General features: G+C 35.0%; 1 protein-coding gene across 4 annotated transcripts in view; it reads left to right on the plus strand.

The window, feature by feature from the left end:
* SLC4A7 (solute carrier family 4, sodium bicarbonate cotransporter, member 7) overlaps nucleotides 1-13,519 on the plus strand; it is a 126,082-nt gene that overhangs the window by 89,992 nt on the left and 22,571 nt on the right. For all 4 annotated transcript variants that reach the window (XM_006851609.1, XM_006851612.1, XM_006851610.1 and 1 more), the window contains 5 exons: nucleotides 1,984-2,158; nucleotides 5,688-5,821; nucleotides 8,001-8,246; nucleotides 9,472-9,577; nucleotides 11,915-12,076. In XM_006851609.1, the coding sequence (XP_006851671.1) occupies nucleotides 1,984-2,158; nucleotides 5,688-5,821; nucleotides 8,001-8,246; nucleotides 9,472-9,577; nucleotides 11,915-12,076 (823 nt within the window). The remainder of the gene's footprint in view (nucleotides 1-1,983; nucleotides 2,159-5,687; nucleotides 5,822-8,000; nucleotides 8,247-9,471; nucleotides 9,578-11,914; nucleotides 12,077-13,519) is intronic.

Below are 13,519 nucleotides of genomic sequence, written 5' to 3' on the forward strand. Positions count from 1 at the left end.
TAAAAGGAAATTACATGCTTTTAAAACAATTTTCATAGTATATACTTGGGTTCAATTTTTAAAAGAAAGCACTGGGCCAAATGAAGAGAACATTGTACAGTTATGTTGCATGTAAATTAACTTCCATTGCCTATACAAAATATTCTTGAAAAACATGTAGAATTATGTTACAGTTTCCAGTATCAGGATATAATTATGGGAACAGATTAGAATAATAACTAAAGATTTTTTGTGTGTACAAAGACTCAGAACCCTTAAAAAAAAACCTTAAAAAACCAGTTGAGAATTGTTTTTTATATCACGACAAAATTTTGTGGAGAAACTTGATTAAATTATGGTAATGATCTCTGGAAACTTGGTTAGAAAAATAATTTAAGAAGTTAATTTTTAAAATAAAGAATAAAAATGTTGTCAGATGCAAACATTGCCTTAAAATATTTTGTAGCAGTAGATCAATGCTATTCTATTTTCATAGTGGGGGAAATCATGTCAATATGATACTATATCGTCCACTGGTGGTTACTGTGTGTAAACAGTCGTGAATCTGAATTCTGTGTTAAATAAAAGAGGATCTTACATAGACATTGTTCAGGATTTTAATAAAGTGCCTAAAGATACTATATATAAGAAAAATGAATAGCAACTGGCATATTAAATATAGATGCTAGAGAAGCTTAAACTCACAATTCATTACCTAGTGTATTAGTGTGAATACAATAGAAAATAAGACTATCTGTGTGCCACCAATGCTTCATCAGAGTTCACCACTTCCAGTGTAGAAGACCTTCTCAACTGAGCTAGTATTAGTCCCTGAGAAGCACAAAGATATGCCTCAATTGATCTCACAAAGTCACTCAAAAGTCCCACATAGACCTCTGTTAAATAATCACATTAATTTAATGATGTAGATTCACTTTTTTTAGATTGTCAGTAGTACTTTTCTGTTACAAGTGGAACCTCTTGCAGATAGATTATGTATAAGATAACTTCTTTAACCTGTCAATGTGTGTTTAGAGTTTATTTCCATATTAGCATAAGGGGATGGGGGGAAGAAAAGTTTGAAAAATCCAAAGCATTTGAGAGCTTAAAATGAAAAATTTCCGTCTAGTTTCCGGAATGATTAAATATTTGATGAATCAGAAAACTCTTTAGAATTTTTTATTTAGTTACTAGTATTTCTGAATTGCTTACTGTGTCCTAGGCAGTGTTTGGACCCTAAAAATATGGCACTGCACATGCAGTGTTTACTTCTTACAGAGTATTTTTATTTTCATGAAATGTTTCCAAGTTAAATACTTGAAATGGTGTATATACCATGTCTACTAATTACTCAGTTAAGTTTTACTGATGCACAGTAGCTTGACTACATGTACAGTAAATGAAGTGTCCTAAAGTAGTTCTCAGGGTTTTATTTTTTATTAATGAAATTAAAGTACTAATTTTAAGACTTGTTGAAGATTATAATTTAATTTTCTACTCATTGTATCTAAGCACAATATAACTTTGTTTATATTAAATAGTATTTGGGGGTATAACATTTGTTATAACTGTCTACAATGTTTCTCATGTTTATTGTTGAGTTTTATAATGCAGGTGATAGTTTATAGAATTACCTATGCACATTTTCATGAATGGGATGTTAGATTTTATTTATTTTTATTATGTATTTCTTTGCATATTTTTCAAAATTACATTTACTCATATGCAATCATTTGCCTGTAGTCTTTTCAATAAGTAATTCATTAATAACAGTTGTTAATGTCTCTTTTAACATCATGAGATCTACCTCCCCTCTGTCACCAGTGGACTATAGTAAATGGATATATCATCTACAATTATACAATAGTTTAAATTGGATTTTAATTTTTGTTGGGAAAAAAAAAATCATTAGCAATCATCAGTCTTATGTAGCCCATAGTTTTAGTTTGAACTAGCTAGAATCCTTTAGTGTACAGTTTGACGAGTTTCATCTCACCTATTTAGGCTTTTTGGTGGTTTGATACTTGACATCAAAAGGAAAGCACCTTTTTTCTTGAGTGACTTCAAGGATGCATTAAGCCTGCAGTGCCTGGCCTCGATTCTTTTCCTATACTGTGCCTGTATGTCTCCTGTAATCACTTTTGGAGGGCTGCTTGGAGAAGCTACAGAAGGCAGAATAGTGAGTACAAAGATTGGTAGTAGCCAGGCTCTTAGCTCTTCAGAGGCAAGTGTCTGTGTGCATTTGTCTCCCAATTCATACTTTTATTTGAAGAGTCTACCAACAGCATGATTAACCTGTCCCAAAGTAAACTTCCCCCAAAGGTAATTGCTATGGAAAACTTGGGGAAGTCATTTGAACAGGAGAAGATGCACAGTGGAGGTAAAAAGATAAAGAAAAAAAAAAAAAATGTTTATCCTGGGTTGCTGGATGAATGGTTTTTTATAGCTTAAATAAAAGACCTTTGTTGGGGGGAATGGTGGAGGGAGAAAAATTGAACTGATTCTGAGTGGGTCATGGATGGGAAAATTTATCACATTTACCAATTTCATTTCTATAAGGCATATAAGGTTAGTTAGAGTTGTATGAATAATATTAATTCATGGATGGAATATTTGGAAGAAGAGAACAAAATTGAGGGAATGATGAATTTTTATGTTTATTCTTGGGAGGAAAAATTGTTCTTTTGATGAATAAAAGGTTAAAAGCTAAGGAATAATAATGATTCAAGTATTTTGTGTCCTTAATATGAGATAAATCTGACAATTGACATTTTTTCTTTCAACTCTTTAGATTTTTACAAAATACATCTACTACTTTTAGTACATCTTTACCTTATTCCTTAATCATGTATAAAAGGTGCCATTTTTAGTAAGTTACTTTATGTGCTGTCACAAACTATACACAAACTCTGCTGGTCTATGTGGAGATGTGTCTTGTATCTGTTACCGTAATGGAAACACTACTTCTTGCTCTTGGATTGTCTTTCACTGCCTGCTGACCTCTTTATGCTATTTAATACTGTGTGCATGTGATAGTTTGTAAGACACTGGAGGGGATATGCAGAGATGTAGGTGAGCATGTCTCTCCTGTTACTGTGTCAGCATGTGTTATGCCACATGTGACCGGTACAGACACAAAGTTATAGGAGTTGAAAAAATAGAGAAATCAGAAGTATTATGTGACAGAATGATAAGGAGCTGCTCTGTTTGTTTACAGATTTTTTTTTTTTTGGAACTTGAAGTAGAATTGGAGGCATCAGGAGAAGGTTCCTTTCCAGAGTTTGTAGACAGGACCGGGCAGTGTACATAGGCTCTCTGTGAGTCTGCTTCAATTTGAAAGCATCTAAAAATAACAACACAAAAGGAGATACATAAAGTTTGGGAGCCATTTACATACCTCTGAGGATTGAAACTGATAAAAGAGTTGGCTAATAAGGGAGATAATTGGGAGGGAGAGAAACAGGGAAATTACCAAAATGTATGGAATGGGAGAGAGATGAGAATAAGCAGTAAAACGACTCAGAATAAGTACAGTCATAACTCTAGAAGAGGTATATAACCATGATAGAAATTTGCAAAACACAAACTAGAGGTTATGAGGAAGAAAACAGATTAACAGCAATCACTGTGAAGTATTGTGCAGTGGCGATGTGCATATATTGGGGCGTGGGAAGAGCGAGTACTTGGGATGGCAAAATTGAGACTTCTGAATGTGGGTAGTGGGGAAGACAATGTAATGGGTCTGATTCTTTACGATAGTGAATTCAGTTTTGGAAAGAACAGAAACAGTCTAAAAATTATTTAAAACAATAAACAGTTCTAGGCAAAATGAATTTTTGTTTCTAGTAAAAGTAGTAATAGGGAGTATTGGGGGTGGGAGGGTAGATGTTCATATAATTTCTGCTTTATCAACTTATGGTTAGGAATGAGGGAACCCTACTTTTGTGCCCATCTGTCCCATGCTAACATTTCTTCATTTTTCTATATGCTTGTATCTGTTTTCAATTTTTCTTTCTGTTTCTAGGTAACATTTATACTTTTATTTCCCTTTGATTTAACCTCTGGTAAATTCATTCCTAATTTAACTAGAGATTGTGTGATGGCTTAGAATTGTCTTCAGGGGCAAAATTTTGTTTGTCAATGAGCAAGAAAACCAATTTTGTTTCTCCCCCATATAGTTGGACACTTCTCTTTCATCTTGCCAGAAAACAAGTCTGTGTATTTATGTGTACACTTTCATGAACCAGTTTTTATTCTAAAAGTTGATGGATATTTTATGCTAAAAGTTGATGGATTATTATGATTTGGATTTTGAAAGATGTTACTGATGATGATAATTGCTGCTTTTTATTTTGTATGTTATGTGTGTAGACTCTATGCTAGTTGTTTTTCACAAACACTGTTAAGTTCTTCTGGATATCATAACCCCATTTAAAAAGTGAAGATACAGTCCTCACTCAACAGCCAGTAGTCCCTAAGGCAGTCTTTCACTTCCAAATCTGCTTCTCAAGCCCTGCTCAAAGAGTTCTGTTGTGCTACCCTCTCAGTCAATTATAGGGCTATTGGTACTCACAGGCTTCCTTTCCATGCCCCCTGTTAATTAGCTTTCCAGTCCTTCACCTCTGTGGAATGAAGAGAGAATTGGGGAAAGGGTCAGGGCAGAGTTAGAGACAGGCAGAAGCCTGGTAGAGGCTGGAAGAAGAAAACAGAAAGAGGCACTGGAGCCAAACACTAAACCAGTAGCCATCAAGCCATTGGGACTCGTGTGCGGAGTAGAACAGCACCATTGCATTTTCAAAGCCGTGACCTTTTGGAGGCAGTTCACCATGCCTGTTTTTCAGGTTTCTCTGAGTGGGGTTTGAACTGCCAACATGACCAGTTATGGACTTGTTCCTTTCTTGATAGTGTATTCCACTTGACTCTGGTGTTTGCGAATGTAAACTCTTCTTTCCTTTTCTTTCTGGTTCCTTCCCTCTGTCTAGTGGCATAACAACTCCTATTGTTGAAAACGCTAATCAGTTAGAATGTAATGGTGGTAGCACAGCATTTCTCTGAGTCTTTACTTTTGTCAGTCTATCTTCTTTACCAAAATTTAATGACAAAATGTTGCTATCAATTATTTAAAAATATTTTCCATCTCTTATTTATGTTAGCATTTCAATTTTATTATTAATTCATTGAATTATCATATTAAATACTTTTGATTGTGTGGAAAACCGTAAGTCAGTGGGGTTAATGAGGGAAATGCATATTAATTCATTCATTTATCTTTTTGATGGATTCTTTTAATATAGCACACTGTACTGTGTATTTTAATGTTTTCTGTTTTTTAAAGTGAATTATTTTAAACATAAAGTTTTAAAATAATAGATGCATCTTTGTGCCAGTCTTAAGAAATAAAATATTTGTAGATAAAGCTAAAACTCTCCTATTTTCTCCTTTACCGTAGTGTTGAGTTTTGAAATTAAGGTTGATTATATAACATTTTCATTTTTAATATGCAAAATTAAAGCAGTTTTTCCTGTATATTCAAAATGTATTAGTGATTTTGCATATTTAAGCTGTAAAGTTAAGACTCTTAAGTTGTGTTTTGTATGAATAACTACTTGGATTATTTGTATTTTTGTTTGGTTTTCAGATGCCTTACATGTAGGTTAGAAATACATTTATGACGTATTGCTTTTATTCATGTCTTTTTCCTTAAACAGAGTGCAATAGAGTCTCTTTTTGGAGCATCATTAACTGGGATTGCCTATTCGTTGTTTGCTGGGCAACCTCTTACAATATTGGGGAGCACAGGTCCAGTTCTAGTATTTGAAAAAATTTTATTTAAATTCTGCAGGTAAGTAATGGTTATGTACTAGCTGCATGTGTTTGCATATATTTATAATTATATACTAAATTGCATATTTACTCCAGTTTAAATTGCATTGCACATTTAGCAGTTGGAAAAGAATCTGATCAATATGTGCATTTTGAGTACTTTTGGATCACAATATCTTCAACCAGATGTCCTATGCCCTTCACCAACTTCTTCCCTACCTTAGTAACTAGTAAGTGAGGAAAACAAGATTGCCCTTGAGTATAAAATCAGAAATCAGTATGTTTGGTACTAGATAGGTAAATCACTTGAGGAGCAATAAAATCCTTTGTGCTTACTAATTTCAACCAGCAAGAAAATGTTAATTCAAATTATTTTAACTGAATCTTAGAAAAAGCTGGCTCACAAAGGACCAACTTCGCCTTTACCTATCAGACTCTTTTTAACAGAAAGGGAAAATGCAGGGAACAGAGTGAGGTGTGAGTTTCCACTGATATGGTGGTAGGTAGTGTGGAGATGAGTACAGCATACTACAGCTAGTTGCCTTCCACATGGCCACTTCCATGACTTTTGTAAGATATATGCAGTTGAATATTTTAGCCTGAAACAGCTCAATGCTATTAATGAAATATTTAACTCCTCTTGTTCTGATTTTTTTGCTCACTAAACCAGCAATTCTGATTTTAGTCAGGCATGCTACATAATAGATGTTTAGACAGAGCATGCAGTAGCCTGAAGTATTTTAAACTCTGAGTTGTTGTTATGTGCTTTTGTTGAATGCTTATCCTACAGCACCACTCTAGGATTCGTGGTATTCGTGTCTTGAAATTTAAAAAACCGTTGCTTTCTGTGGTCATAATGGTGATGGAGGAAGTCAGGGTGATGATGATGGTGACTGTGTGAACATGAATGTGATTGCATAAAAGACAAGGAGCTACCAGATCTTCAGAAGAGTCAGTTGGGCCCAGTTCTTCCCTGTAGACCAGGGCTGGGGAACCTTATTTTCTGCCAAAATTTATAACATCGTTCACAGGCCACACAAAATTACCAACTTAAAAATTTAACTTGCTATAATTGGTCAAACATTTAATTAACTCACGCTCACCCATTGCGCCTCAGAAACTCTCTACAGGGTTGCTATGTGTTGGAACTGACTTGACAGCACTTTACAACAACAACAGCAACAAAAATGTAACGGCTGGAACAGTGGTGTCTTTGGCAGGGCCAGACCGTATGATCCCTACCCCTGCTTTTGACTGACACCTGTCATGTACTCATCGCTGATTTCTAAAGTGAGGTCTAATGTTTTAAATGTGCTGGACTGACTGCAAAGTTGGTTTGAACTGCAAGGTCAGTGGTTCAAGCTCACCAGCTGTTCCTCGGAAATCGTATACAAGGTTGCTATAAGTCAGAACCAACTCAGCAGCACTTAATAACAACAACTAGAATTTTAGGATTCCTGGTGTAGTGCTGTAGGATAAGCACTGGGCCGCAAAGTTGGTTTGAACTGCAAGGTCAGCAGTTCAAACTTAACCAGCCACTCCTCAGAAACCCTATACAGGGTTACTATGAGTCAGACCAACTTGATGGGACTTAACAACTAGATTTTTACTGCTAATTTTTTATATTAGTTCAATTCAGAGCTTTGAAATGGTTCTTTTCAGTTCAGTCATGATTGATGAAGTAACACTGGAAGAGACACTAATTTGTAAAATGTGAGTGTACCAGTGTGATAAATGGACTCACAAAAATTGTGGGTGGGTGCTCGACTAGAAACTTACCTACTTCTGTGAAAACTAGGTCAAGTAGCATGTCAGATAGCAATCGTATTCTTGACAGGCACTGTCAGAAGCTGGTGCATACCTCAGAGGTGGTGGCCAGCCATAATACTTGGAACGTGTGTGTTTTTCTGCAGTCCTGGCAGTAAAGCAATCTCCCACACCAGACTCCTGAAAGACATTGCTTTGACTCCTGTTCCCGGACATCAGCATGTAATTTTTCTCATTCTGTTTATTCTGTTAGCCAGAAAGTACACAGCTTTCTGTAGTCATTATTTTGTTGTTCTTTCATTTGCTATTTTCTTTAGGAATCTTCATTTTTTTAAAAAAAACTGCTCTTAGGGTTTGCTATGAACTTTTGAAATGCAAATGCTATTCTGTGTATATATGTTGATCATGTCCACATTTTTCTTCCTAAACAGAGATTATCATCTTTCCTATCTATCTTTGCGAACCAGTATTGGTCTGTGGACCTCTTTCTTGTGCATTGTTTTGGTTGCAACAGATGCAAGCAGCCTTGTGTGTTACATTACTCGATTTACAGAGGAGGCTTTTGCAGCTCTCATTTGCATCATATTCATATATGAGGCTTTGGAGAAGATCTTTTATTTAGGAGAACTGTATGAATTTAATATGCACAACAACCTAGATGAACTGACCACATACTCGTAAGTGTTTCTGTTACTCTCTAATACGTGCTATTACATTGTATGTTTGCAGAGATATTTGAGCCTAAGAAAATAGATCTTTGTAATGTGATTCTGACTGTATCTAGCTGAAACTATCCAGCGTGCCATTTTGGGTGGTGTCTTGTTTGTTTCAGATAAGGTTTTGCTAAAGCGCTGAATGGACTTAAAACGATGAAATTCTGTAATTTTTTAATACACTGTAGTAACTTAGGCAAGAGCATGTATTTTAGTTATCTGTTTGAACTGAATTGGTCAGTTTAAATTTGGCAGATAACTAACTCATTGTATATTTAAATCAGGCAATAAAATTGGATCTTGCATTCTTTACCCAATCAAATTTTGTGTGTGTGAGAGAGAGAGAGAGAGAGCAGAAACTACAGAAGTTTTTAGAAATGGAATTAAAAGGCTTAAAGTTTTTCCAGGAACTTTTTGAAGTCCCCCATATATATATACTTGTGTTTGTGTATTCTTCACATTTTAAATACTATTTTTGAAGCCGTATAATTCTTATTGGAATTGTTTTAAGGTAGAATTTCAATATAGTTCTTATATTTTAATTCCTAGAATTAAATCTTCCTGTAGCTCCTAGTTATGTTCTGATGAAAAAAATATTTATGAATGAATCTTAAGATCAATAAATCACGAATATAAGTAGGTGGGACTTGTCAGTGGACAAAGAATTACCAGGAGTACAATTTATTGGTAATCTATAAGGAAAGCAAACAACAGCAATTGCTATGAAGTGAAACATGTTATCGTCTCTAATTTTTAGAGACAATAGTGCCTCCTAAGTGATGTATCCAACTAGTTCCATTAAGTAAACATTTTATTGATATTTGTATGTCTATTTTACTCTGTTACCCAGTGGTGCCATAATTAAGTGCTCAGCTGCAAAATGAAAAGCAGGTGATTCAAACCCACCAGTCATATCATGTAGGAAAGATGTGGCAGTTGCTTCCTTACCAACCTAATTGGATAGTTATACTCTGTCATAGAGAGTCTCTTTGAGTCAGAATGGACTTCGACAGCAATGGGTTTGGTGTTAACCCAAAACACTCGGTTGTCTGTTTGTCATATCCATGCATTGCAACATGAGAAAAAAGTTAAAATAATTTAAAACTCTATCATATTGTTTAATTGATTAGATGAAATGTAAGCATGTAATGGAGAAATCTTACAAATTTATCCTATTCTGAATTCTCAGATGTGTATGTATTGAACCTCCTAACCCTAGTAATGAAACACTCGAGCTGTGGAAGCAAAAGAATATAACAGCAAATAGCATTTCCTGGGAAAATCTTACTGTTTCTGTGAGTATTTACAAAATAAAGGCTTTTGCAAATATTTATTAAACTAGTTCCTTGCTTTAGCCTTTTCTGATTAGACCCACATTTTCTTCTTTATCCTTAGATACTAATAATGTTTTCAGAATACAGTAGTGGTGCTTCCAAATAAGGAGTGGACCACTTTTCTTTTCTTTTTTTTTTTTGTCTAAAATGAACTAAAAAGAAGTGGTTGAAAAGAAGGAATCTTGTAAGAGAGATAAAGAAAAATGGACTGTATTTGACTTACAAGATAAAATGATTAAAAACATGTGAATATACTTCAGGTTTCTAATTTCATCTAGAATGATAAATTCAAAGGCAGTATTTACTAGTGCTGTGGTTTGCACATACTGAATTTTACAGTTCTGTCAGCTTGTATCCAGTTTTCTCTTTATCAACTCGTGTGCTTTGAGGGCAGCTTGTTTAGAAGTCCTGCATGCTGTGCTCACAGCTTCAGTGATTAAGTGAAATATGTCGCTTAACTCATGGAAGTTGCTCTGCCGCAAGCAGTAAAACAAACTAAAGGGGAGAGGGCAAAAGTGCATATGATTGTTTTTACACTGTTACAAATGCTTTGTATTTTGTTAGGAAATTATGCTGCAAGCCTGCTTCCTGCCCACCAGCACACAGCCTTTCTCTTTCCATGACTCTAGAGCCCTAAACTGCTGTTTCTCTCCATGTCCTCATCTCTGGCGTCACTGCTTCTCTGGATATGGTCTTACATTCTATCTTACTCTTCTCCCTTGATGACCCTAGGGTCCTCTGTTCTTGGACTGTAGGATTAACTACTCCCTCTTTTATGTTCAAACACTTCTTTCTGGTGGTTTTTTAATCATATAAACAATTGTAGCTCCTTCCTTTTCTCAGAAAATATGATAGCCTCTGACTATATAATTTGGGGGACATTGTCTGAAATTGTCTCTCACCCAAAATTTAAGGCTGCACTCTCCAGGAAAGTAGACATTAATACCATGTGTCTATTTAAACGTATTATTAATTAACATTGAGTAAATTAATAATAAAAAATGATTTACAGTTTCTCAGTCTCCATCACCTATGTGACTGCAGATAAGTAACATTTCCATCATTGCAGAAAGTTCTGTTGGACACTGCTGGTTTAAGCCGGATATATCAGTAATCAACTTAGATTTGTACTTCAGTTTTAATTTTCTTATTTTAAAAACATGTTCTTATTATGAAAGAGGTATAGCTAATAGAGCTGTGAGAAGAAAGCGATCTTTTTTTAAGAAAATTGTCTCATCAGTGGGTAGGATGTCTTTATAATAAAGGTAGATGTATTTTCTTGATCATAAAAGGGCCATGATACTTATTTTTGGTTGTTGTTGGGTTTTCTATCTACGACGCATGTTTTGAATTCGTCGGTTTATTGATCTCAGCACATTAGAGTAGAAAATAAGGAAACTGTCAGCTTGTGGATTTAAGTTATTTTGATAAAATGAGCCTCTTAGTAGAATGGATAAGAAAAGAGGATCCTTTAATATTTGTCTTCAAGAGACACACCTTACACACAAACACAAGAATAGATTCAAAAATTAAAATGAGCCTTATTAGAGTACAAGTACGAAAAATTGTATTTTAATGGCATGTACTTTACTTTAATTTCTGGTTGCTTTTCAGCTATTTTTCATCCAAAAGTAAAATTAAGTCAATATATTTCTGTAAATGAATGATATTATGCTATATTATTGACAATGCTCTATTAATTGATTTTTCTAATGGGAATATTTTATTATAAATAAAATATTATAAATAATATTTATCTTATGATCCCATGCTATAATCCCAAGGCTTTGAATAAAGTCAGAATGCAGGCATTATCATCAGTACATACACAATAGATGCTCAAAACCTATTTTGACCTTTTCCTGTAGTCTGATTTGAAATCCTACTCAGCATTGTAAGTAGGTATAGTAAAATTTCTTGTCTGCTACTTTTTGTAGTAAACCACTTGTTTATAAGTAAAGAAATTAAAATGTGGACCAACAAGAGGAAGCATTTGAGAATTAATACGTTTAATATGATTCTTTCACTAAAAGTAATGTGGGGATTAAAAGAAAGGAATATATGAATGACTTAAGATGTACATTTTTTTAAATGCTAATATCTCAACTCTTAAAATCATTGCTGTATTATAGTTGACTTATCAGTGTTTTTCTTTCTGAGTGAAACATAGCATAATAGTGTAAGACATAAAAACTGTAGGACTTTACAGTCAGAAGCATCTTAGAGTCAGTGACAATCTTCAGTAACATTTGATATTTGAAAGCTTTCCATTCTTTGTTCCTCTCTTTTTTTTTTCAGAAATGTAAAACCTATCATGGTGCATTTGTAGGATCAGCTTGTAGTCTTCATGGACCTTATATTCCAGATGTGCTATTTTGGTGTGTCATCTTATTTTTTACAACATTTTTTCTGTCTTCATTCCTCAAGCAATTTAAGACCAAGCGTTATTTTCCAACCAAGGTAATTGACAGGTACTTTTGGTTAATATCAGTGTTATTTTGTTGTTGTTGTTATACCCTTAGTTTGCTTTAAAGCAACAGAACCTACTTAAGGTTAATATATGTCTTAGTTACCTAGTGCAGCTATGACAGAAATACCACAAGATTGGTGGTTTTAACAAAGAAATTTATTTTCTCACTGTTTAGAAAACTAGATGTCAGAATTCAGGATGCTGGCTCTGGGGAAAGACTTTCTCTCTGCATCAGCTTTAGAGGAAGGATCTTGCCTGTTTTTGAGTTTCTGTCTCTGGGCAGTCTTCATGTGGTTTTGCATCTCTTACTTGGTTGTTTTAAACTCTTTTATATTTCAAGAGATTGACTTAAAACACATCCTACACTAATCTTGTGTCATTCTCATATCAATGACAATCCATTAATTACCAAATGTGATTATAACCATAAGCATAGGGTTTAGGACTATAACTCATATTTTTGAGGAAGACAATTCAATCCATAACATTCTATCGTTTATGATTATTGTTAAGTGCCGTCAAGTTGGCTCTCATTCATAGTGACCTTGTACAGGGTTCCCAAGGAGCAGCTCCTGGGTTTGAACTGCCAACCTTGTGATTTGCAGTCCAGTGCCACCAGGAGTCCCTTTAGTGGTTGGTGGTAGTGGTGTGCTTTGGAGTCGGTTCTGACTCGTAGCTTCTGTATAGGGTTTCTGAGCCTCGTCTTTGTCCCACAGAACCACTGATAGTTTCAAACTGCTGACTTCAAGGTTAGCAGCCCGACTCTTAACCACTATGTTACCAGAGCTCCTTTGTTGTTGTTAAGTGCTGTTGAGTTGGTTCCGACCCATAACAACCCTGTATAGGGTTTCCAAGGAGGACCTGGTGAACTTGAATCACCAACTTTGTAGTTCAAACGGCTTTGCAGTCTGGTGGTACATTAACCCACGGCACCACACCAGGACTCCCAAATTTATTCTCTTCCCACATGAAAAACATTTTTCACCCCATCACATCATCCCCAAAGTCTTAAATCCACTCCAAATCTAATACCTCATCTTCTAAATCATCTAAATGAAATATGGATAAGACTTTAGGCATATTACATCCTGGGGCCAAATTCCTCTTCTTCTGAGAACTTGTAAAATCTGGAATACAGGTTATCTGCTTCTAAAATAAAATGGTGCATCCAAGTACAAGGTAGATTATTTTCATTATGAGTAGAATAAATTAGGCATGTCCAGTACTCAGCAGAAAATTTGTATTAGCTCTCAAAGAGTGAGAATAATCCTTTGGTCTTTAGAACCATTTGGACCTTGGCCCTGCCCTTTAGACTCTGGGTATTGGCCATGCCCTCTGAACTTTGGGAGTACACCCCTTGTTTCGGGTTACCTCCCCACCTTGCATGCCTACTGGATGGCAGTTGTCTGCCTTGATTTAGAATGGCCCCGTTC

Source organism: Chrysochloris asiatica, unplaced genomic scaffold (genome assembly GCF_000296735.1).
Source record: "Chrysochloris asiatica unplaced genomic scaffold, ChrAsi1.0 scaffold00030, whole genome shotgun sequence".
Taxonomy (NCBI): Eukaryota; Metazoa; Chordata; class Mammalia; order Afrosoricida; family Chrysochloridae; genus Chrysochloris; species Chrysochloris asiatica.